Source organism: Mauremys reevesii, linkage group 5 (assembly GCF_016161935.1).
Source record: "Mauremys reevesii isolate NIE-2019 linkage group 5, ASM1616193v1, whole genome shotgun sequence".
Taxonomy (NCBI): Eukaryota; Metazoa; Chordata; order Testudines; family Geoemydidae; genus Mauremys; species Mauremys reevesii.
This window is the reverse complement of record NC_052627.1, coordinates 52,119,253-52,145,907: the sequence shown is the minus strand read 5'-3', so window position 1 is coordinate 52,145,907 and position 26,655 is coordinate 52,119,253. Positions and strand designations below refer to the sequence as shown.

Genomic DNA, 26,655 nt, shown 5'->3' with positions numbered 1-26,655 from the left:
AAAGCTTATACTTAGCCTTTGAATCTCTATTGCACATTCTCTGAAACCTGAAAAAATAACTGGTAAACTGCCTTATGCTTCTAAACCTGACAAACAACCAAATTTTATGGGTAGTGGATTGTATATTCTGATTATGATCCACTTGCAATCTGAAATCAAATCAATATGTAAATCCTCATACTATCATTCTACAGTAATCATCAACTTCATTTTCTGCTTCTAGCACCACAAAGGACTTTTCATACTCAACTCTCCAGTACGTACTTGGGAATTGCTACTGAAAATGATGTGAATCCATATTACTTGATATATTATAAAACTAAAAATGTTAAACTTCACCTGATACAATGATTAACTGTGTGTATTGTTATTTCTCAGTCCATCTGGTACTGGATATTAATGTCAGTTTTGGTTGTTTAATTAGCTATATTAAATGTATTATATTTCTTGCTAAAAGGTTGTCGTCTGGTTGGGAAGGAATTCAGGATTTAAAATATAGCTGGTTATTTTCTTTTCTTTAAAAGTAGCACTCCTTTCACAGTGAATTATTTTTAAACAATATCTTTTTGTTTTATAGAGCATAGAAATTGCAAAGGTTTTTTTTGTTTTTTCTCAATGACTCTGCCACAGCAATTTAAGTAACAAACACTGTGCCAAGAGCTGCAATAACAGTAGTTAATAATGTTGTTGCATTCTGCACCCAAAATTCCCATAAGTTTGGGCCTGCTCCTTTACTCCTAGCACACCCAAAACATTTATGGTGGGTATGAAAAGGTGTACAGGAGTGTGCCTAAAATTATTTTAGCATTAATTGTTTAATTTAAAAAAATCACACATTTTATCTTATGTGAATAGTTTCATTGAAGTCAATGGGACTACTCCGGTAAGTAAAGTTAAGAATGTGTTTGCAGGTTTTGGCCTTTTGTGCTAAATCATGGTGTGTTGAATGAGTAGTTCTAATGAATGAGGTGAGCAGGATTTGTAACAGGGTCTTCTACTTTAAAAATATTTTTGAAATTTATTTTTTTAATAAAAAACATAAAGGGGAGAAAAATTAGGAGAAAAGAATAGAAAAGTGCTAACTAAAGAGCAATATTGATTGACATTTAATGGGAATGTAATCATGGAATTTTCATTTAGAATTTGAACTGAAATAAAATTCAATTTAAATCTTTTGTTCCCAGAATGGCACAGTGGAACTTTCCATATTTTGGTTCACTTCAGATTTAATCTTTGAGGGATATGCTTTACTATTAGTGGAAATTTATAGGCAATTGCAGGAATGACAAGATTAGTTTTATCCCCAACTGATGATGTTTAAAACACAGCCTCATATACTCCCAAAGAAATCATGGCAATCTAAATCACTATCTTCTATTTTTTCTTAAGAATAATATATATATTATTATTGACTTTTCAAAGCATGAGTCTTGTATTTGTTTTTTTTAACCCTGTGCCATATTCAAAACCAACAGTTTAACTACTTTTCTGAGAACATTAGACAAAAAGTAGACTCTCAAGCACCGAGGATACACATGGGCTGATTCTCAGTCAGTTAGGGCAGCTTTGCAATGGTTGCTTAACTCAAAACTGATCTTTAAGCCTGCAGATCTGGTAAATGGAGTATCATCCCATGTAAAAGAATCCTCCAGTGTCTCCATCTTCCTAGCATAAGGACAATGTTTAGGGAAAATAAGACTATAGATAGGTAGGGCCCTATTAAATTCACGGCCATGAAAAACGAGTCACGGACTGTGAAATCTGGTCTCCCCCTGTGAAATCCTGGTATTTTGTGTGCTTTTACCCTATACCAGGGGTAGGCAACCTTTCAGAAGTGGTGTGCCGAGTCTTCATTTATTCACTCTAATTTCGCGTGCCAGTAATACATTTTAATGTTTTTAGAAGGTCTCTTTCTATAAGTCTATAATATGTAACTAAACTATTGTTCTATGTAAAGTAAATAAGGTTTTTAAAATGTTTAAAAAGCTTCATTTAAAATTAAATTAAAATGCAGAGCCCCCCAGACCAGTGGCCAGGAGCCGGGCAGTGAGAGTGCTGCTGAAAATCAACTCGTGTGCCGCGTTCGGCACCCGTGCCATAGGTTGCCTACCCCTGCCCTATACTATACAAATTTCTTGGGGGAGACCAGTGTCTCTTAGTGTTTCTCAAATTGCGGGTTCTGACCCAAAAGGGAGTTGCAGGCGGGAGAGAGGGGTTCGCAAGGTTATTTTAGGCAGTGCCCCGCCAGCAGCAGCACAGAAGTAAGAGTGGCAATACCATACCATGCCATCCTTACTTCTGCACTGCTGCTGATGGAGGCTCTGCCTTCAGAGCTGGGCTAGCAGCCAACTCCAGCTGACCAGTTCTGAAGGCAGGGAAGTAAGGGTAGCAGTACCACAGCGCCCTCCAACCCCAATAACCTTGTGACCACTCCAGGGCACCAGGTTTGTATAATTTTTGGTGGTGCCCAGAACGGATCCAAGTGCCACTCCCCACACCGGCCTTGTAAGCTGATATATATCCTTTCGCGTGTCTCCCCCACCCCCGCTCAGCTGGGGCCGGGAGCAGGGCCATATCTCCAGGAGAGGGGACCCCGACAGGGGTAAAGAGACTGAGGCTGGGGCCACAGCTGGGGGTGGGCACCGGGGCTTGGGCAGCAGCTGGGACTCTGGATGCAGTGCTGGGACCCCCGGTGCAGGGCCGGCAGCCAGGACCCGCGTAAAAAGTGAGGGTGCTGCAGCACCCCCTGCACCCCTAGTTCATGCCCTATGAAAATAAGGTTAAGTGTGCCCTTCAAGTTGATGCTCAGTTGACAATTTTGGACCCACATTCCTGAATATTGGTGGAGCACGGGCACCACTGGCCCATATAACTCACTGCCTATGACCACCCCACAACTCCTTGATCCCTACAACTACAACACTGTGAAATTTCAGATTTAAATAGCTGAAATCATGAAATTTACAATTTAAAAGATCCTATGACCGTGAATTTGACCAAAATGGACTGTGAATTTTGTAGGGCCCTAAAGATAGGTATGCAGTGGCAATCCTCCGTTCCCTTAAGAGCACCTGAGGGCTGATGGCAGCTGGTAGAACAGGTTTGACGCTATTCTAATCTATGCTGGAAGTCCAGGCTGTCACAGAGCCAACGTATGAGATGCAAAAGGCTCCTTTGCACACACTCCCCATGCTGTCCCAGCTCTTCCTTGGTCCCTCTGAAAATCTGACTCAGAATATTTTATGTAGTATCACTGGACCAGATTCAGCTCTGTTATATTGGTATAAATGCAAAATAGTTCCACTGAAATCTATCAGGTAGTCCCATCAGAAAATTGGCATGTTGTTCCGGCACACAGTGTTCTGTCAGATATTAAATACACAAAGTTGGAATCCTTCTAAGATTGTTAAATAATGACACTCCCCCCTCCACCCTAATTAAAGATAAGTCTTTAAGGATGGATTCCTATTCTTGGGTCTCAAGATTCATGCTTACAATGGTCAGGTATGCTCAGGGGCGGCTCTAGCCATTTCGCCACCCCAAGCACGGTGGCATGCCACGGGGGGGCGCTCTGCCAGTCGCCGGTCCCGCGGCTCCGGTGGACCACCTGCAGACATGCCTGCGGAGGGTTCGCTGGTCCTGCGGCTCCAGTGCACCTCCCGCAGGCGTGCCTGCGGATGCTCCACTGAAGCAGCGGGACCAGCGGACCCTCTGCAGGGACGCCTGTGGGAGGTCCACCGGAGCCGCGGGACCAGCGGACCCTCCGCAGGCACGCCTGTGGGAGGTCCACCGGAGCCGCCTGCTGCCCTCCCGGTGACTGGCAGCGCCCCCCGCGGCATGCTGCCCCAAGCACGCGCTTGGCGTGCTGGGGCCTGGAGCAGCCCCTGGGTATGCTCTGCTGCACTTGAAAAGCTTCGTGTTTAACTGGCTCTCCATAAGGCAATAATCATGTGCCTTAGAGAAACATAATGGATGCCAATGCCGTCAATCATCAGTTTTTTCTGTCACCATGTGACAATGAGGAAGCTTGTGGTCAGTATTGCATCTTTTTTTTTTCCCTGTTGGGAAAGTAAATGATAAAATCTGGATTAACTATAATGTACTTAGAAGGTGAAAAACACTGTTGTAGTTTTATTTACATAAACCATAAGTGCATACAGAGTGATACAAATTTACCTGAGATCCTCATTCAAAAAAGTTTTCAGTCTAAAGTCTGTTGAGCCTTGTGTACACTAGAGCTTGATCCAATAAAGAGCTTATTTTTGTGTGTTATTTTAAACATGTGAGTAATCAGAGACTATTATGCATGTATTGAAATGCTTTACTGGTTCAAGGTCTACGCTAGGAAAAGTGTGCCCCCCCCCACCATTTCCGCCATCATGAATTGCCAGCATGAAGTGCTTCAGATGGTTTACATGTGTCTGGCTTTGATTTGTTTTAGTAGAATTAAATAATGGTTTAGTCTGAACCATATCAGCCCACTCTGTGCTAGTGGTCATTTTGGACTGCACTAATTTAATTACTGTCCCATAGTGCTCTGGTGTCTTTTCAAAGCCTCCTAGAACCCAGTGCTTCTGGGAGCTGTGTCAAGAACTGTGGGACCAGTATTCAGAGGGCATTGAAGAGCACTAGTATTGGATATGCAAAGCTACTACGACAGTTCCAAGCACAAATCAACATGGCGAGTGTGCCTGCATCATTTGTGCTTAATCCAGTGCAATACCAATGGTTCAATTAGGAAGAGTTCAATTTTTATAGTATAGGAAAGCTTATTAGCCATTGCAGAACAGTCAAAAATTGAACAAATACAAATGGGAGTGAGGAGTATAATCTTCATAGCTGGACTGCTTTGTGGAACATGAACATTGTTAAGAGTGTTTTTTTTTAATGAGGGCAGTGTCTATCATTGTACGTTATAGACTGTTAGCTCCTTCTAAAGGTTAGCTGTTTAGTTACAAAAAGTTCTAAAGGTTTTTTGTTTGTTTTGAGGAATCTCCCTTTGACCCACTTATGGATTTATTTTCTTACACTGTACTTTATTGTCTGTTTATAGCTTTGTTTCTCTTTCATGGCTCCTATTTTTAGTTTAAATGGACAGTGTTTAAGTTGTTTTAAATGATCATCACTCACTGCTGATTGAAAGCAATCAGTGACTTAATATTCTGCCTGAAGTGCGCTTGTATGGCATCTCTAAGAAGTTAATATAAATGCTCCCTTTTTTGTTTTGTGATTGGTCTGTTTAGTTAAGAGAGTGTGACATGCATGAATATATTGTTTCACGAGGTCCACGTTCAGGAGCTGAAGGCAAAGCATTCTTACCCACTCGAATTATTTCATAAATCTGATCCATCAGCATGGATCGCCTCAAAGAAATTTTGTATTTGGATGATTATTAGTGATAGATGAGCCTTTAAAAACCTGGAGGTTTTTTGTTCCAGTTAAGATAAGCACCCAAAAATGTGTTCCATTCTATGCATCCGAAGAAGTGAGCTGTAGCTCACGAAAGCTCATGCTGAAATAAATTTATTAGTCTCTAAGGTGCCACAAGTACTCCTGTTCTTTTTGCGGATACAGACTAACATGGCTGCTACTCTGAAACCTGTCACCCAAAAATAGGGATGCTTTTCCAGACTTCTTGGATTTGTAAAACTAACCTGTGAGTCTCATGGGAACAGGTTCTCTTGAAAGATTTTCAATTCCACTTTCAAGCCTTCCACTTCTGGCCTTGGATTAAACCAGGAAGTGCAGAGGTACACCACAAGTGAAAAACTCTGTGTGCATGGGCGCAAACTTATATGGGCTCCTGGGGCTTTAGCCCCAGGAATATTCACAGACAGGGGCTCTGCTCCAGCAATATTTGGAGCTAGGTTTCTCCCCTGCTCTGCGCTGCCAGCAGCCCAGAGCCCTTTAAATCCCAGTCGCGGCTGAGATTTAAAGGGCTCTGGGCTCCCCGCCGCAGCGGGCAGCCCAGAGCCCTCTGATTCCCGGCCGCGGCTGGGATTTAAAAGGCTCTGGGCTCCCCGCCGCAGCGGGCAGCCCAGAGCCCTCTGATTCCCGGCCGCGGCTGGGATTTAAAAGGCTCTGGGCTCCCTGCCGCAGCGGGCAGCCCAGAGCCCTCTGATTCCCGGCCGCGGCTGAGATTTAAAGGGCTCTGGGCTCCCCGCCGCAGCGGGCAGCCCAGAGCCCTCTGATTCCCGGCTGCGGCTGGGATTTAAAAGGCTCTGGGCTCCCCGCGGTTGTAGGCAGCCCAGAGCCCTCTGACTCCTGGCGGTGGCTGGGATTTAAAGGGCTCTGGGATCCCCGCGGCTGCCAGCAGCCCAGAGACCTTTGAATCCCAGCCCCTGGCCGCTGATTGCCCCCTCCCCAGACCTCTGCCCCAAGTGCCCCCCAGGACCTCCACCCCCTATCTAAGCACCACTGGTCCTTGTTCCCCGATTACCCCCTCCCGAGACCCCTGCCCCTAACTGCCCCTTGGGACCTCAGCCCCTATCTAAGCCTCCCTTCTCCTTGTCCCCAACTGCCCCTACTGAGACCCCACCCAACTTCCCCCAGGACTGCACCCCTACCTGTCCCCTGATAAACCTCCTGGACTCCCATGCCTATCCAATTGCTGCCTGTCCCCTGACTGCCCCTTCGAACCTCTGCCCCATCCAACCCCCCCTGCTCCTTGTCCCTTGACTGCCCCCCGGAACTCCCTACCTCTTCTCCAACCCCCAAACCGCTTACTGTGCCACTCAGACCAGCGTGTCTGGCTCTGTGCAGCTCCAGATAGTTGCTGCCATGCTCCCCGATGGAGCCCACAGCCCTCTCCCACCCCCAGCACCTGTCTTCCAGATTTGAACACCTCAAAATTCAGGAGTGCTCAAGCTCGGTTTGGGCAGCTTTTACTTCATTTCTCCCAAATCAGTTTCCCCTGCAAGGTGCCAACTGAAGGTGTTGGAGAACAGAGAGATTGGGTGGCCTCCTAATGCCTGGAAAAGAGACAAAGGCAGGAGGAGGGAGTGTCAGTGCCTGTGCGGACTTCTGGGAAGTGCACGGTGTGGAAGGGGATGCTGGGATGCTTTGGAACAACTCCATACAAAGCCAGTCAGGACTCTGGGGGAGCCTCCTCTCTCGGAGCAGACTGTCTCCAGGGCAAGAAGTTACACCTTCCTGGGTCTGACCTCAGAGCATTCAGCATGCCCTTCCACACCATGCACTTTCCACAGCGAGTCTGCCCAGGCGGGTCCTGGGGCAACCAGAGGGCCCTGCACCCCAACTCCGCAGTCAGATGTGACTCTCAGCCAGACAGTAAAACAGAAGGTTTATTAGATGACGGGAAAACAGTTTAAACAGAGCTTGTTGATACAGAAAACAGAACCCCTCTGTCAGGTCCATCTTGGGGGGTGGGGAGCCCAGAACCAAGTTCTGGGTCTCTCCCCATTTCCCCAGCCAGCTCCAAACTGACACTCCCTCCTCTGGCCTCTGTGTCTCTTCTGGACAAGGAGGCCACCTGATCTCTTTGTCCCCAACACCTTCAGTTGGCATCTTGCAGGGGAAACTGAGGCACCCACACAGTATTCAGAGAAAATATTAAGAACATTCCCACTTCATCACAACAGGTGCAACAAAATATAATACTGTATATTGAAGTAGGCAAGTGCTGCTTCTGACTTTCCACTTTTAATTGACCCTTGTAATCTTGTGGCACTGATGCGTTGTAGCTTCATTTTATATCGGCTTACCGGGCAGGAGCTGGGGGGCCCCACCATTTTGGGCCCCACCAAAAATTATACAAACCTGCCACCTATGTCTGGGGGGGGGGCTTGTGGGGAGCGGAGATGGGATGTTAGTGAAGGGACTCCTCTCATAAATTGTGGTCAATGGAGGGTATATAATATATTTTAAGAATCTGGAAGGAAGGGTTTCATGGGAAAAAAAACTAATCCAATTACTATGAAGTTCTTCATTATAATTCACTTCTGGAGGAAGAGCGTGTATTAGTCTATTGTAGATCTGTTATGCTTGTCCTAGCTTGCAGCTATCAAACCTACACTCTGACCCAAGTGACTTTTTATGCCTATTGCTAATGTTCATGTCCTTACCTTTCTCTCCTACTTTAGCTATCATCCAGTTTTCCCACTCAGTCATCTCATGCTCCTCTTATCTGTCCAGAAATCATCCTCCTTGCCTGTCACTGGGACTATACCATCCCCCACTTCAATTTCTTATACTGCCTTCCTCATCCTCAGTATTGTGTTCAGACTTCTTGTCCTCACTTTCAAGGTTCTGTATAACTGTGCTCTCCTAAATCCTGTCTTTATTTCTTAGCATTCTGTCCCCTTCTTCACTCCACCAATAAACCTTGAATCAGCTCTTTTATTTTCTGTTTTCACTCTCCTCTTCTTTCTCTTTCCATGCTGTCCCCTATTCCTGAACTCCCTCCTTATTCTAGTACATGGTTAATCCCTCCCTGAAGAAACCATTTACATTTTCATTTCAGGAAGTGGCTTAGACGTGTACCAAAGCCAGTTTTTGGAACTTCATCAAAGATTGTTATATGCTGAAAAAGAAAATAAAAAAAGATCCCGTGAGTTGAGCATTGTCTTGGATGCAATTAAGCGGGTAGTAGCAGAGAGACTGAACTCTACAGCAAATCATACAGGTTTGTGTTCATCAAAATTTTTTGTCCTAAAGAGATTACATTATTATATACTCAGGGCCCAAGTCTGCTTCCACTAATGTTAATGGGAACAAATCTATTGACTTTGATGACGGCAGCATCAGGCCCTTATATGTTTAAAAAGAGGGTGAGAGAAGACTTTTACCATTCTTTAATTAGGTCTTAATAATACTTACCTAATGCATGACAATTTGTGGGATTGGTTGCTTGGAACCTGAGAGAACTCTAAGAACATTTTTCTATAATTCTTTTCTCCTTTTATTTGTCTTGTGAAGAGTCCTTCATGCTTTACCTTTTTTCCCCAAATTTCAAAAGAGGGGGCATTAAAAAAATAAATCTATGAAATGTTTCCCCCTTTCTCATCCTACTTTGCTTATGAGAAGCAGACTAGAATGCATTTATTATCAAAAGCCGCTCTTTCTCTTGCATCTTTGCACACTCATGCACCTTCGGTACAACAAATACTAGAAGTAATTCCAATTCAGTTAATCATATTCGGTTGGCCAGACTTTCCCCTGTAATTTAATTAGAACTTGTATTCACTTCTCTTTCAAAAACACATTAGGCCCTACTGCTTCAGCAACTATTGCACATACTCAGGATGATCTACCCCCACTCTAGTGGTTGCAGTATGATGGATTAGGCAGTTAGCCCTGTCCCCTGGAGGAGCAGTAAGGCAGAGCAGGAGCTGGCCATCACACATCCCTGGTGATGTAAGCATAGCTTCCTCCAAAAGCTGTTCTCATTGCTGCTAACCCCATTGTCAAGAGGAGTGGAGAGAATGAGAGGAGCTGTCTTCTTGTGGGGAGATGGATTAAGGGATCTTATCTTGTAGTTAAAATGTGGGACACTGGTCTCAACACAAAATATTTAAGAATTATTTCTGATAGTTCCAAATAGAATACACGGAGTTAAATATACATAGAAAAAAGCTTTGGGTTTTTATAATTAAAATATTTTATTAAAAATTGAAAGGGAGGAGGAATTAAGATGTGCATCATTGTCTTCCTGACCATTTTGCCTGTATGCGTTATCCTGTTTCCTCACTTATTTTGTTTTTTGTGTATTAGTTCCCAATCCAGTATTGACTCAATGGGATTATTCACAAACTTAAAGTTAAGCAAGTGTTCAGGGGCAGGGGCAGCTCTAGGAATTGGGCCACCCCAAGCAGGGCGGCATGCCGCGGGAGGCGCTCTGGCAGTGGCCGGTCCCGCGGCTCGGGTGGACCTCCTGCAGACGTGCCTGCGGAGGGTCCGCTGGTCCCGCGGCTTCGGGGGACCCTCTGCAGACACGCCTGCGGGAGGTCCACCCAAGCCGCGGGACCAGCGGACCCTCCGCAGGCATGCCTGCGGGAGGTCCACCGCAGACACCTGCCGCCCTCCCGGCGGCATGCCGCCCCAAGCGCGCACTTGGCGCGCGGGGGTCTAGAGCCGGCCCTGTTTAGGGGTGTTTGCAGGATCCGGCCTTGGATTATAAACTCTGGAGTAGAGGCCATGTTGTACGATTTTTGCCCATGGCTACCTCAGTGAGGGCCTGATTCTGACTGAGATCTAAATAATAATTTGGGGCAGTCCTCTTTCCATATTTAGAAATCAAGGTCAGCTGGGGAAGAATTTAGGAAACTCTACCTGGTTGGTGGTACCACACAGGAAGCCAGGTAGGGAAAGGTGAGAAGGAGATATGCAGTAACAACTTTTTCTACCCGTACAAAACAAAACCACACCTTTTATACACAACATTTTTAGGTACCAAGGCTGCAAGGAGCTCCTTGCAGGATCAGAACCTGAATTTGTGTGTGGTGAAAGGCAATCTTTGAAGAAGCAGCTTTTCACCCCTCAATACAGTGATGACTGAGTGGAGAATTCCCACCTAAACAACAAAATGGTTCAGAGTGTCCATAGCATTCTGCCCATTAAAGTTGGTTGAAAAACAATTTTGTGAAAAATTTTGAAGTTTCCATTTCACGGGGCTCAAACCAACATTAAAAAAACCTTTTTGTTAAATATTTTTTGAAAAAACTGATTTTTCATTTTTTGCCCCTCTTCTCTTTGTGTCACCGGGTACAATAAAATTAACAATATCCACATTTTTTTTCACTTCTTCCTTTTTTGTCTCTTTTCTCCATTTTTCCCTAGTTGAGGAAGTTTCGAAAAGTTGCGGAATGGAAAAAGGAGTAGCGGGGAATGTGGAGAAAAAGCCGTGGATATCATTCATTCTTTTGTATTCAGTGGCAAAAAAAGAGAAAAAACTATTTAAAATGTGGGGTTCAATTTACAACAAAATGAAAATTTTCCCTTCAAAATTTCTTGTAGCATTTTTTTTGTCAGTCACATTTTTCCCCATAAATCCTATATTTAATCAAGCAAGAATATTTTCTAGTTGAAAAATTTTGACCAACTCTACTGTCCATGTGGTGAATTCCATTGTCCATGCTGTCCTGGGTAAAGATTGGAAAAGGCAGGTAACAGGGAGTAGTGGAGAACAGGAAATCAGAGTCCTGTTTCTGCTAACTTGCATCCAGTGAGTAGGTTTTGGGGGTTTCTTTTTCGAGTGATTGCACATGCGCATTCCACTCCATATGCATGTGGGCCCCAAGCACAGTCACCAGACATTTTTTCCTCAGTGGTACCCGTGAGGGCAGCTCAAGCGCCCTCAGGTGCCATGCGCTTATAGCACCAGTATAAAGTGCCCAGCCAACCCGGTGCCCCTCAGTTCCTTTTTACTGCCCATGATGGTCACTGGAACTGCTATCCTTGCTTTGGCAAGCTCTGTGTCGTTTTTCCTTTTTGCATATCTGACCATAGTTGTAAATAGTTTAGCCAGTTTTTAGTGAAAACCCAAAAGCAAAGGAATCCAAGAAACTGGATTTATTAGGTAGAATATTTTATTCTTCAGGATTGCAAACCAGCAGGTGTTGTTAGGCAGATATGATTTCAACACGTGGGACTCATGCAGAAGTTCAAGGACTTGCTCCCTCAGGATGCCAGGCAAGAGTTCTCCTTGTTGGTGGACAAGGGAAAATCAGTAGCAAGGGCTTCGTTGCAAGCTGTTTTGGATGCAGCTGATTCGGCGGCCAGGTTCATGGCTTCAGCAGTAGCCATGCATAGGGTTCATGGCTACAGTCTTTGAGTCTCCTGTAGGAGGTCCAGCAAACCCTTCTGGATCTGCCCTCGAAAGAGCTTCGATCTTTTCAGAACAGACTGATGTGAAGCTTCATTGGTTAAAGGACTCTAGGGCAAGCCTTAAGTCCCTTGGTTTGTACACACCAATGACTTCAAGGAAGCACTAAATGTCCCAACAGCCCATTCTATACTCTGCGCCGCCAATCTGTCTGCAGAGAAAAAGAAGCAAGGATTTTAGGCATAGGTCATCACCCCTTGCTATCTCAACATCCATGCTTGCCCACCTACACATTCGGGGTCTCTAAGCAGGCCTTTTGACAGAACACTTGAAGGTGCCATACCAGTTCCAATGATGCCAGACCCTGTTTCTCCTTTGTTTACAACCTCATCTCCCACTTTCTCAGTGCATGGTCCTGTATCACCATGGACCGTTTGGTGTTGAAAATGGTGGAAGTGAGATACACCCTCAAGTTTACTTCCACACCTTCGTCCCATCCTCCCTCCCTATCTCACTTCAGGGATTTCTCTCATGAAGAACTTCTGGCCCCTGGGACTGGTATGTTGCCCTTGATTTAAGAGACACCTATTTTCATATATTGATATACCAAAGTCACAGAAGGTTCCTCAGATTCTTAGTGAACCACAGACACTACCACTTCATGGTACTCCCGTTCTGCCTGTCTGAAGCTCCAAGGGTGTTTACAAAATGTATGGTGATAGTGGCAGCCTTCCGAAGAGAGCAGGGGTGCAGGTCTACCCTTATCTGGATGACTGGCTAATCAAAGGATGGTCCAGGGCTCATGTAGTATCCAGCTTTGGGCTCATCTAGTCAATTTTCAAGGCCCTAGGCCTTTTGATAAATCTACCCTCACTCCAGTACAGAAGATACAGTTTATCGGAGTGGTGTTCAACTCCTCTCAAGCCAGAGCCTACATTTCAGAGGGTCATTAAGACAACTAGATCCCTAATAGCACACCTCAAAGGCCATCCCATCGCAACATCCAGAACTTGTCTGAGGCTTTTAGGCCACGTGGCTTCGTGCACATATGTGGTGCAGCATGCAAGGCTGCACCTCAAGCCCCTCCACACGTGGCTGACCTCAGTGTACTCACCAAACTGCCACCATCTGGACTTCGTACTCATGGTGCCCCCTTGTATTCTTGTCTCCCTCAATTGGTGGATAGACCTGCTCAGTATTTGTGCATAGGTTCCCTTTATATGGCCCCAACCATCAGTGACCCCGATCTCAGATGCATCAGCACTAGGATGGGGAGCTCACTTGGGGTCCCTCAGAACTCAAGGTCTTTGGTCTCCAGAAGAACTTTCTCTTCACATCAGTGTCCAAGAACTCAGAGCAATTCACCTGGTCTGCTAGGCTTTCCTGCTGCATATTATGGGCAGAGATTTGTTTGTTCTTATGGACAATGCTTCTGCCATGTTCTGTATCAACAGGCAAAGAGGAGCTCACTCTTCCAGCCTATGTCAGGAAGTGATTCAGCTATGGGAATTCTGTACAGCCCACTCAATCAACCTAGAGGCCTCTTACCTTCCAGGAGCCCAAAATGAGCTGGGAGATCTCCTAAGCAGGACTTTCTCAAGTCACCATGAATGGTCCCTTCGCCCGGATGTGGTGAGGGATGTTTTCCAGCAGTGGGGGACTCCCCAGATACACCTATTTGCAATCCAGTACAACAAAGTGACACCAGTTTTGCTCCCTGTGAAGCCACAGTCCAGGGTCTATCACACATGCCTTTCTGATACTGCAGATGGAACACCTTTACTACACTATTCCCCCCGTCCCGCTTGTACATAGAGTACTTATAAAGATCAAGCGGGATGGAGACCAGGTAATTTTGATAGCCCCAGCATGGCCCTGCCAACATTGATTCTGCCACTTTTCTAGGCCTCTCAGTGGTAACTCCAATCCCACTTCCGTTACACATGGACGTGATCTCTCAGGACCATGGCTGACTGCTCCACCTGAACCCAAGCTCCCTTCACGTAACAGCCTGGAAGCTCCATGGCTAAACCTCAAAGAGCAGGCTTGCTCAGAGGAAGTTTGTCAGGTTCTACTAGGGAGTAGGAAGCCCTCAACAAGGGCTACTTACCTTTACAAGTGGTAGCAGTTTTTGGTCTGCATGTTCCAAAGCGGGATCTCGCCCACGTAGTCATCCTTACAAGAAATACTTGAGTGTCTATTACATCTGAAGCAGCATGATTTAGCTATCTCTTCTGTCAAGGTTCACCTTGCAGCAATAGTGGCTTTCCGCCCCCGGGTGGATAACCAGTCCGTGTTTTCACATGATGTGTCCATCTAATTTCTGAAGGGACTAGATATATTATATCCTCAAATAAGAGAGCCATTTCCTCCCTGGGACCTGAACTTGGTCTTATTAAAGCTTATGGGACCTCCATTTCAACCGTTGGCAATGTGCGCCTTATTGTACCTCTCCTGGAAAGTGGTTTTCTTAGTGGCCATCGCTTTGGCCAGGAAGGTCTTGGAGTTCAGGGCCCTGACATCAGAGCCTTTATACGCAGTCTTCTTTAAAGACAAAGTTCAGTTACCCACTTTTTCCTTACCTGACCCCGGTTTCCTACCAAAGGTGGTATCCCAATTTTATAACAATCAGGCAATCTGCGTTCCGGTCTTTTACCCTAAGTCACATGCAAAGAAGGAGGAGCAGCACCTTCACTCATAGGGCTCACCTAACGTCCATTCTATGTAGAAAGCTTGGATTAAACCATTCAGAAAGTCCACCCAACTGTTTGTAGCAAACAAGATGAAGGGTCTCCTGATCTCTTCGCAGACAGTCTCATCCTGGATTAAGTCTTGCATTCGTGCTAGTTACAATCAGGCGGGGGGTGCCTCCTTCCAAATATCCCAATGGCTCATTCCACAAGGTCACAAGCACTGTCAGCAGCATTTGGCGGGCAGATCTCTGTCCTGGATGTTTGCAAAGCAGTGACTTGGTCATTGGTGCATACACTCTTCTCCCATTACACCATCACACAGCAGTCCAGAGATGATGCCAGGTTTGATCAAGCTGTCCTGCAGTCTTGTGTCCATGAACTCCAATTCCTCCACCTATTCAGCTGCTAGGGAGTCACCTGGAGTAGAACGCACATATACAATCACTTGAAGAAGAAGAAACAGTTACTAACTTTCTGTAACTGTTGTTCTTTGACATGTCCATTCCACGACATGCCCTCTTACCCCTCTCCATAGGAGTCTTCTGGAAAGAAGGAACTGAGGAAGTATGGGGTTGGCTGGGCACTTTATACCAGCATGATGAGCACACAGCATTAGAGGGTGCTCGAGCTGCCCCGAAGCGTACCACTGAGGAAAACATTTCCAGCAACTGTGCTCGGGGTGTGCACACACCTGGAGTGGAATGGACATGTGCAACACATCTCAAAGAACCACAGTTACAAAAGGTTAGTAATATTTTTTTCTTTGTTTTACGGTGCTTAGGGGATTGCCTTCTGATGGAGAACAACATTTCCATTTCTGAATCAATAAGTCTGTTATGGAGCTAACAGCTGTGGAGCTGTGGCTTTTCAGAGTTCATGCAACTTGGAAGGCTATTATTGTTTGTGTTGGATAGAACTCACTGCTGTATAACTCTGGTGTAGAATGCCTTCTGTCTTCCTACCTCAGTGTGGACTGCACTTCAGGGCTGGTCTACACTACACAGTTAGGCAGGGGCGGCTCTAGCAATTTCGCCGCCCCAAGCACAGCGGCACGCTGCAGGGGGCGCTCTGGCGGTCGCCGGTCCCGCAGCTCTGGTGGACCTCCCACAGACATGCCTGCGGAGGGTCCGCTGGTCCCGCAGCTCCAGCGGACCCTCCGCAAGCATGCCTGCGGGAGGTCCACCGGAGCTGCGGGACCAGCGGACCCTCCGCAGGCACGCCTGCGGGAGGTCCACCGGAGCCGCCTGCCGCCCTCCCGGTGACCGGCAGAGCGCCCCCAACGGCATGCCGCCCCAAGCACGCGCTTGGCGCACTGGGGTCTGGAGCCGGCCCTGCAGTTAGGTCAACATAAGGCAGCTTATGTCAACCTAAATTATGTCAGTCTCTACACTACAGCCTTCCTCCCACCAATGCCAGTTCCCTACTACACCAGCATAATAACTCCACCTCCACAAGAGGCTTAAGGCTTATGTTGGTGTAGTTAGGGTGATGCAGAGTCTGTGTAGACACTGCATCCCTTACATTGACTGTCTTGTCAAGTTCACAGCAGGAGCTGTGAAATTGACAAGAAAGCCCCTGCTCCACTGGAGAGCTGGGCAGCTGGATCCTGCTCTGGACTGCAAGCTGGGGTGAGAAGCCCGAGTGGCCCCCCCACCCACTCCCTGCCTAGTGAGCCATGCAATTGATAAGACTGCCTGGCTCCCAGTGAGGAACGAGCAGGCAAAGGGGGCTGAGAAGCCAGGGCCAGCTGCTCTCCAGTGATGAGAAGCCCTGGGTGGCTTCCCCCAGTTGCTGGCAAGGAACGGGTAGGGGAGAAGCTGTGGGTGGCTTCCCCCGGCTCCTGGCAGGGAATAGAAAGCCTAGGGGTGGGGGGGCACCAGCCTGCCAGGAGCCCAGGAGTCAGTGGGGCAGCCAGGCTCCCGCCAGAGAGCTGCCAGCAGAGCTGAGATGGGCTGTCAGCTCCCAGTGCTGACCCCCTTAGGTCAGTGAACGCAGTTCTGGTGAGGACACGCACTGTCAACTCAAGGAGGGTAGAGTGGACATGCACCACAGCAGTAATTACTGCTGTGGCTATAAATCAACCTAATATACGTTGATTTAAGTTTGTGGTGTAGACATATCCACAGTGGTACTAATTACTGTGAGTGTACATTGGTTAACTTCAGGGGCAAATGGCCAGTGCACATTTTACTTGTATGTCAGTCATGATAATTATGGGTATTAATTTGTCTGTACCTATTGCTGAAAAAGTGATGTATAAATGTAAGCCACTGTAATATCTTAATATGGCCTATGTGGTTTCACAAGTATATAGCAATTATTTTTTGTTTCAGGTATCCATTTTATGAAATTCTGCAATGAAAGGAACTCATTGTGAAGCACAATGGGATTCATACCATGTAATAACTGCTTTTCAGGAACTACAAGCATCAAGTGCTTATATTATTGCATTATGACAGGAGGTGTTAGTCATGAGTCTGCTCATTCCTGTTTTTATTTCTGGCATATAGTTTTGTTTCCCTTTACACTCTGTGCCATTCTTTCCTTCCCTTTCTAATAGCTTACCTTTCTTTATTATTATTTCTTAAATTACCTAGAAAGTCAACACTAAAGAGAAAGGTAAAACAACCTCTGAAGATTAATCAAGCCACATGGTTGAAATGTTTGACTTTGAATCTGTTTCTTCGTAGCAGGGAGATGTCCTTCTCAGAAACCCTCTTACTATCAAAACAAGTTATGAATTTGTTTGGGTTTTTTAGAGGAAAATTTGAAATGGGTTAAAAGTTAACGCACAGACCTTTCAAAAGGGAGGGTATATTAAAAAATTAGAATAAAAGTTTTGGAACAGTATGCTCCTGTCAAAAAACCTAAAGAATCTTGGACCAATGCTTGGGGCTCAGTTCCATCAGGCTCAGACTTGGTGGAGCTCCAAGAGGTAGGGGAGAGAAAGGTGATTAATTTATGACATACCAGCAAAGATTTGCAAAGCACAATAAACTCTAGCCCCATCTATCACTTCTCCAAAATGGCATTTATATGGCTATTCTGGCTTTATGATGGTGTGATGGGGTGTATAAACCCTGCACAAGTTAAAAGATTGCTGGGAGCTCAGTCAGCCCAGCACTGTGACACCTGAAACAGGTGTTGGACTTTGAAACATGAGCTAAAAAAGTGGCTGGCTGGGAGGGAGAGCAGACTTTCAGCTCTCACTGTGGGTGGGAAGGTTGGCTGGGGCCAGGAACTCAGGAATGGTTATCTATGAGAGCCCTCCCCCACTGCTCTTAGGGTTTGGAAGAGTTGTGTTTAGTTTGGACTTTGGGTACTCTGGAAGGGATGGAACTTTTATCTGACCTAGCTGGAGGGCCAGGTCACCTTAACCTGAAAGCTGTTGGCAGCTGGGCTGTTCTGCTCGAGGCCAGGATGGAAACAGAGGCAGAGGCACTGCTCAGCTACACCACACCATATGAGGGCATGCAGGGAGGGTGTGTAGCCACTGATGGGTTTGTGCAACTTGGAGATTACCCAGTACCATCAGAACTCCAGTTTTCTGGGTGCTTTGCACAGACTGAAAAGTATAAAATCTCTAGAAACAGAGATGAAGATATGGCCCTTGAAGTCTTCTCAGTCCTTTCTCAGGCAAATCAGAGGAGTTGTGCTCTCTTTCAGGCCTATATATGTGCTTGTTCTCATATATACCTACATGAGCATGGGTAGTCCCAGGGAGGGAATGACACAGGCAGAATTCTCATATAATGTACATAGGAGTTCGACCTGTGTCAAGACACCAGAAATAAACCCTGGTAAAGTTAAGTTTTATAATGATTTCTTGCTAGCTGCTTAGCAGGTACACATTTGAGTGAAAAAGATCTTTTACGTCTCATGTTCTTTTCTTAAAACAAAACAAAGAGTAAGGTATTTCATTTAGTCCTTTCAAATATTTATTAGTTTACCTAATGGTATGGAAAATATTTTTGCTTCACCAGTTTTTAATTGACCTCTGAATGATTTTAGGAACAGGCTGTATAGGTTTTTAGTAGCTTTTCTAATCCTATATTTTAGCAATTTCCTAGCATTTATTCTGAATAATGTTTCACAAAACTGGAGCCCATAGAAATGTAATATTTATGTGTAGACAGCTAAAGTTAGCAAATGACAATTATCGACTTCAATTGATTGTATTTGGTAATTTTGGATTATTTTTATAAATTCACATTTGGATTATTTCAACATTGGTAAATATTTTAATTAAATGTCACACCCTCCCTTTTAAAATTCTGATGACTCGAGTAAATAAGCGCTACATATTACTCTTCACTACTGCAGTTTTTGTTTGCTCAATATCTGTTTAAAAGTCATGGTCCCATTGTCCTCGTAAACAATGGGAGTTTTTACTGTATAAGGACATCCGATTCAGGCCCTTCATGTGCTCAGTAAAAAACTCCATGCATTGCATTCTGAGAGAGAAGGTTCACCATTTGCCTGCTGGGAAACACTGAAAGTTATGGATTAGGAATTACTGATATTAATGATATTTCTTGTTTATTTACAACTGACAAAAATTATCCTCTCCAATTGTTACACCCACTTGTTGGCTCTTCTCTCAAATGAGGCCTAATCCTGCAACTGCTTATGCATAAGCAGAGCACCTACAGAGCCTCACTGAAATCAGTCGACCTGTGTATGGATGCAGGAATCTGCCTATGTGCAAGCAGTTGCAAGACCGGGGCATTTAACAGTCAGATCTCTGGTCAGGGACTCTCTCTTATTATGTTTTTTTTTTAGAAATCCTAATACAGTAGAATCCCAATCTGATTGGGACTTCTGGGTGCTACTGTAATACAAATTAGAGCTGGTCTAGAAAATTAACTTGCCATCCTGAAAAAAAATAAAAATAAAAACAATGTTTTGGGTCAGCTGAGCCAAAACATTTTGATACACATGAAGTGTTTCAATTTTGACATTTAAAATTAAATTTCAAAATGAGAAATCAAAACTTTTTGTTCCAAAAATATCAAACCAGGACACTTTGACAATTTCAAAACAATTTTTGCAATTTTTCCTAATTAAAAAAAGAAAATGTTGGTTTTGTTGAAATCGCATTTTCTGACAGCAAATTGTTCTGAGGAAATGTTTCTGACCAACTGTAATCCAAACACATCACAATAATAGACTCATTTGGGGCCTGTTCCTGCAGTCCATCAGAGACTTTGGGAAACTTATTTTTGATTGAAGCATCTGCTATTTAACTTCTGCAATCAACAGGAAATCTAATCATGCATCACCATGAAGAAGAATTGATTTGACCTACAGTAATCTCTGATAAAATGGCTCTGATTTAATAAGCTTGCATTTGTAATATGCTAAACCTTTATTTGAGGGAAAATATTTGTCAGAATAATGACCTCAGTCCTCTTCTGTTTTTGTTTTTTAAGATGCTATGAAGTGGAAAGTGTTAAATCTCACCAGCAAACTCCCTTTGCATCTTACAAACATACACTACTACCTACCTCACCTCCGGGAGCATGAAAACAGCCTTTACCCAAATGTTGTCATTGGACAAGGGAGAACTGGAGGTAAGAGCTAAAATTTAATATTTGGTGGCATTTTTTTTTCACTCTGAAGAGACATACAAGGTTTGTGGTTTCAAAATTTGGCTTATTAACATATACATTTTTATCTTTATTATACCTGTTTGAAAATACCACTTAAAGCTTTACAGTAGTTCAGTACATATTTTTTCTGAAAACAAGTTCTAACAGCCTAGCAACTAACCATACAGTTGCAAACTTCTCTGTGCATGTAGTCGGTAGAAAAAACATTGGAGAAATATATGTATTCAGATCTCAGAGGTTATTATAGGTATTGCTAGTAATATAAAAGTTATTAAATATAATTTGTCTGTGACCATGGAAATTGTTCTTAACTATTTTCAGGGTTTTCATTTAAATTTAGAATCAGTGTTTTTATTTAAGGAGCCCTTAAATGTAAGCTGTGCAAATTTACGGTTGCTTCTTTTTGCACCTGCAAAAAAAATGTAAGGGGAAACTTAAAGGTGTGGTTGAAAATCCCGCTTCCCCCCTCCCCCCAATGAACTATTTTCTTCATGTTTAGTTGGTTTGTATCTTTTCTTAGGGAATTTCAGTAATTTTAGTTCATACCTGACATCTACAGTTTGTCAGCAGAAATTGTTTTTAGTTGTGTATTATTTGAAGCTGAATGATCACATTGTCTAGAGTGAGCATGGTGATAAAGGTAATGAAGGCTTAATTTATGTCAGTAATTATATAAACTTTTAAATTGTTCTTCTGTCAAAATTTTCAAACATACATTTTTCTTACTAGGCTAGGAAGGTTATTCTCTTAGAATATTAATGCTTTTATCATAAACATCCTATGGGACTCATTATTCTGTAGTACCCTTCTTAGAGGAAGCAGGACAACAGCTTGCTTTTCTTAAAACTTTTAACTAAAAGTGTAACTTTTGCTTCCCATTTCCTGCCACTCCTCCATCAACTTTTCCCATATCCCTCCTGACTATAGTATCTGGGTGGCATGCATAGGAGGCTGCCCTGGCTGAGCGGTCTAGAAATAGTACCATTTTCTCCTTCACCAGATGTCAGGATGTTGTCTTTCCTTCCAGAGGTACCTCAGTGATCTTACCTCAAAACAATCTATTATTCAAATGGTTTAATTCAAACAAACACAAGATCTATTAAAAACAGAGGAAAAAAGTCAGATCCACACCAGCTCTAGGCTAGGATTCCAAGGGTGAGGTCCTTCTGCAACCTTGAACAGACCACCTCAGGTATGCCTTTCCTCCCATTCCACTGATATCAGAAGTTCTAAGAAAGATTTGCCATGACAAAGCTGGGTCACTCACATTGTGCAGAACTGGCCCAGACAATTTTGGTTTTCAGACCTTCAGGGGATCTCAACCAAAAGCATCGGATCCTTTCCAGATAATCTGAATCAAGAGAACAGCAAGGCTAGACATCGCAACCCAGGCCCTTTTTTCATGGCCTGGTATTTTGGTGGGCATCAGATTTAGAGCATTCATTTTTAAAGGCCTGAACAGCAATCTGTTCTTAATCAAAGCAGAAGGGCATACACCAGAAAATGCTATCTGGCAAAATGGAGACATTTCTCCACATGGTCACAACAGACCTAATTATCTGCACAATCTGTGGGAACTCTTTTATTTTAGATTACCTACTCACTTCAAGATGTTGGGTCTTTCCATTAGCTGACTGTGGGTACACCTTGCAGCAGTCAGCAATTTCCATTCTGAGGGATGCTGTTTTTACTCATCCAACAACAACCAGATTCCTAAAGGGCCTCATTAGAACTTTCTCACGGATGGTGAAACCAACACCATAATGGGATCTTAATCTTGTTCTTTCAGTACTTACCAAACCTCCCTTTGAACCACTAGCCACTTACTCCATGTCCTACACCTCCATGAAAGTCACTTTCTTTTTTCCCCCCTCCAGGTCTGGCATTGGCTGCAGGTGTAGAGGGGTGGGGCTAGCTCAGTCCACAGGTTTTCTTGAACTCCTGCTTTGCCAGGCAGCAGTTTCTCTGCTCCTTCACAGTTGCTTTTGTCATTCTGATGTTCTGCTGGCACTGTGGGTCATCTCAGTTCTGCATCATAGCCCTCTGCACCAGTAACTGCTAGTTGGCCAAGTCCAGAAGCAGCGCTCCACTGAGTAAATTTGCTCAAGAGAAATGCTCTGCAGAAGTAGTTACTCAACTTCCTCCTCATTCATTACTATTAGCTATATTGCTGCAGCACTGTGGCACTCTGTGCCTCAAAGCAACACCCTGAAACCCCAGTATTCACCACTGTCATATAATTACGATACATTTTGTACAAAGTATGCCTTGTAAGGTATCATTTTAAAAGTCTTGATCTACTGAACACTAATGTCCTGTTGGATTGTATGTGCTATCATTGTATGTGCAGTTATGAAGTTTTACTGTGTGTGTGTTACTGAAATACGTTGTGAGGTTGGGAACACCCACAACCAGCCTTTCAGGTACAACAATGGAGTAGCCAGATGTCCTGATGGCCCATTAAAGAGAATCCACTTTCCCAACAGCCATCCCAAAAGACTTCTCAGAGAGAGCACAAGACAATGGAGAATGTTTGTTTGCCCAATGCGGGTGGACCCCCATATCACAAGCATAGATCTTTCCAGCAAGCTGGAAGAAACTATAAAGAGGGGAAGTGACATCATGACAGTTGGGTGTGTCCCTGCCTATGGGTGTCTGTGTACGTGCAGTACTTGCCAGAGGTTTGTAGCTTGCCAACAGCATCACAGTGTGAGAGGGAGCCCAGGTTGGTGGGACAGAGTGCTCAGCAGTCCCACAGTCCAAGCTGCACCCTGGGAACACTGTCACAAGCATCAACAGCCCTATGAAACAGCAGAGCCAAATACATCCACCCCCCTGACTCCAAATGCACGTGCCTGATCTTGTCTGCAACATTGTTGTAATGACTCTTATGATTACAGTGTCCACCAGTTTGTCTTCTGTGCTGCTTGACAGCAGTTCTAAAATGGCTCTGGCAAAATTAAAGGGTGTCAGGAGAGGAGTAATGGAGATTTGTTAGTTTAAGCCTCCCAATCCAAAAATTTCTGTAGTTTCTGGTAGTCATCCCAGAATGCACCAAAAGAAAAATCAAAGATCAGAGTGCTGAACAGTTCATTCAAACAAGCTTGGAGCTGTGTGGATGCAATGATTATAAAGGAAAGTACCTTAAGCCAAGAAAACAAAATGGTGTAGACACACTTTGGTTGGATATATTTAAATTGTTGCACTCAGAGTGCACAAAGTAGATCAATGTAACATCCCTGTGTAAACATGGTCAGAGTCCTCAAAACTGCTTACAGCTATGTAATGTAGACCCAATGCCTATCGCATACAAATGAAAATGTCTCCAACCTAATTTATGTTCCTATTTATGATGGTCCCTTTTCTGTGTGTTGTTTTCATCATATAAAATTGCAAAAAGTCACTAAATAGCCTCTATTTGACTTAAGATTAAATTATTTTAATTTCTGTTTGCAGTCTCCCTGGTGATGGGTATTCCTACTGTGAAAAGGGGAAAACAAAGTTATCTGCTGGGCACGTTGAACTCTCTCTTCTATGAGATGACTGCAGAGCAGAAGAATGATTGTGTAGTGGTTATCTTTGTAGCAGAGGTAAGTTAGCATGAACAGGTGTATTTATGTTAATAAAGAGACAATATAGGAATCTATGTCTGACTATAGTAGTGTATGAAGCACTTCCATTTACTGATCATCATTGCTTTTGGAAGAATTTCTCCATGCAATTCAAATTTGGGAAAATATCCCTACTTCTCAATAAAGGACCAATAACATGGTCAAGATATGGAATTTGCATGGAATCCTATTTAATTAAATGCTAGAAGCTGACATATTGTATTCCTTTGGAATGATGTTGGCAGTCATGAAATTCTCAAACTTTGTGCCTATTAGGACATGTGTAGTGGTCAGTGCCTTGGTCTTCTTGTCTAGAAAAGAACTGTGGGGAAAAAAGATGGTACAGGTAACAACTATCACATTATATTTACAGGCACTCTTGCTCTGCTTGCAGTCACATCTCCTTCAAATAAAATAATATGAATTCATTTTTGTCTCATAACACAAAGTATTCTATTCTGAGAATGAAAGGATTAGAAAACTATCATCCACAAAAGTCCATAGAACCTGACAAAATATGAGCGTATTACCTTAATTTGAAAGAAATAGAGGTATTTGTCAGCTATTTAGGATTATGAGTATTTTACAAGGTGCTCTGATGCGCTAACAGATTGTATGTGAAGTGACAGTTTTTCAGAGAAAAGCAAATACTGTGGTTATAAAATCTACAAAACATAAATAACTCTTGTGTGGAAAAAATTAGGCTGTTTTGGGTAAGTGGGAATTTTCCTCTCCCTGAATCTCTTGTTCTTAAGGTAAAAGAACTATAGCTATGAAATACACCTAATAAAAGTGCATTATTTAGCAACAACTCCTTGCAGACAGATGGTGGTGGTTGGGGACCCACATCTGCTCTCATAATTTATCTGTCTTTATGCATTCTTTAACTGCTAGTTTCCACTTACTTATTAAATGTAATTATTAAATATAAAAGAAAGTTTACTCATTTAATTAACCACATTTATAACTGTTCAAACTATAAATAATGCCTAGATCACACTTCACCTTATCAGCTTAAATTGGATCCTGATGTCTCTTTCTTGTCCAGATCACTATGATAGTTTCAGTTTACTGGCTTAGTTTCTAGTCTAGCTAAATTTACTAATTTCATCTTAAAAATTAAACTATTTTACCATGGGATAAGTCCTGATAGAGGGCCTGGCTTTGCAAGGGGTCTATGTTGCAGTGGCATAAAGAAGCTACTTATGACGTAATAGGCCATCCCTGAGGTAAAAATGTAATACTTGCTGTGAAGGAGAGGTGGCCAGGACAGCTGGGGAGTATACCAATTTGGTTACTCCATGGTGACTCCTGCTGGTGGAGCTCCTATGGCTCCTCAGTGGGAATTAAAATTGCCTCTTTGGTGGACCCCTAATGGATGGCAGAGGCAGAAATACTAGATTCACACTAGAGTTAGCCATGACCAGTTGACACAGTATTAATTAAAACAATCCCTGCCTACACTGAGTGATAAGTTACATTTAACACCATGTTATTTAAGAGATGTGCAGTTATGTGCTGCACCTCCAAGAGGTGCAGCACACACAGATACAGCCCAGAGGGTTGGAGGCTAAGGTTGCTTTAAGCTCTGCCCCTCCCCCAGCACACTTCCAGTGTTGGAGCTTGTGAGGGGTCATATGTAAGGCTGTTACAGCAGCTTTGCATAGTGCCTGCACCAAAGGAGCTCCCCACTAGCCAGCTAAAGATTTTTTTTCTTGTCTCTTTATGCCACTGTAGCAGTGTATAGTGGCCAGGCCAGAGTAGCGTAGGGTAGGAAGGGTGGAATCACTCCCCAGGAATCCTCAGGGTCACTTTCTAACTTGGTGTAATTTCTCAATTTCAAAGGAGCGAAGTGGCTTAGGGCACAGTAGCTTTATTAGCTCTTGAAGCTTCTGGGGATCAGGTTCACAAATGTTTGCATCCAGAGCCGCCCCGGAGGGGGGGGGGGAGGGGGCAATTTTCCCCGGGCCCCATGAGCCCTGGCCCGGCGGCAGTCCGGGTCTTCTGCAGCATTTCAGAGGCGGGGGGCCCTTCAGTCACTCTGGGTCTTCCGCGGTGGGGGGCCCTTCAGTGCTGCCGAAGATGCAGAGTGACTGAAGGCCCCCCCCCCGCCAAAATGCTGCTGAAGACCTGGACTGCCGCCGGGTGAGTACAAGCGCCGCAGCTCCCCTGCTTTGCCCCAGGCCCCCTGAATCCTCTGGGCAGCCCTGTTTGCATCATGGGTAACTCTAAGTAGTATCCTGTCTGTATGTGGGTAACACAGTTGTTGAAGTAGCTTTCTCTTGTCTTGTCAACCCTCAACAGTTATATATTCTTGATTTATTGCTGTTTTAATGTGTATCTTGTGATGAAGCTTGGCTATAACTTTTTAAAATAACCAATCCTAAACTGGCAGAATGACCCCTACATCTCCAAAGGGACAACATCTTTAAGTGGTGTTAGATTTTCATTTAGTTAAAACCTGAATTTTCCATACTAAAACTGCTAGTTGTACGGGGCAGCAACAATGAGCAAAATCTGACATTGTAATTTCCAGGCTAAATGCCACCGTTAGTTAAATGAGGAGCAAACTCCTGTTTAAAACTTTGGATATGGATAGCCCGAGGCAAGGAAAGCTTGCACAGGTGTATTTTCTCACCAACAGCAGGGTCAGGTTAATAAAAGTTAGTGATTTTTTGATGATTAATCCAAATGACCTCTTTACTGAGAACAGGATCAGAAGAGCATACTAATTTAGTCCTCACAACTAGAGGCTGTAGACAGATTGCCAGAGGTCTGTGCTCTCTCTCTTACTAAAGTGATGAGAACCTGTATATAGTCCATAAACAAATAATTTACACACAAATGAAGCATCTATGATTTATAATATAAATTCAGGTGCCTAGGTAACACAACAATATTTAGTTATAAGAACACTGATATAATTACTCTTGCCTAGAATAAAAATATTAGGCAGT

At 43.9% G+C, this 26,655-nt stretch overlaps 1 protein-coding gene across 11 annotated transcripts in view; it reads left to right on the top strand.

Annotated features, from left to right (window-relative positions):
* The window catches only part of MGAT4D (MGAT4 family member D), a 137,667-nt gene that overhangs the window by 55,011 nt on the left and 56,001 nt on the right, over positions 1-26,655 (top strand). For 10 of the 11 annotated variants that reach the window (XM_039541152.1, XM_039541162.1, XM_039541160.1 and 7 more), the window contains 3 exons: positions 8,483-8,644; positions 19,908-20,048; positions 23,544-23,677. In XM_039541152.1, coding sequence (XP_039397086.1) covers positions 8,483-8,644; positions 19,908-20,048; positions 23,544-23,677 — 437 coding nt within the window. The remainder of the gene's footprint in view (positions 1-8,482; positions 8,645-19,907; positions 20,049-23,543; positions 23,678-26,655) is intronic. The other variant, XM_039541154.1, reaches the window with a different exon arrangement.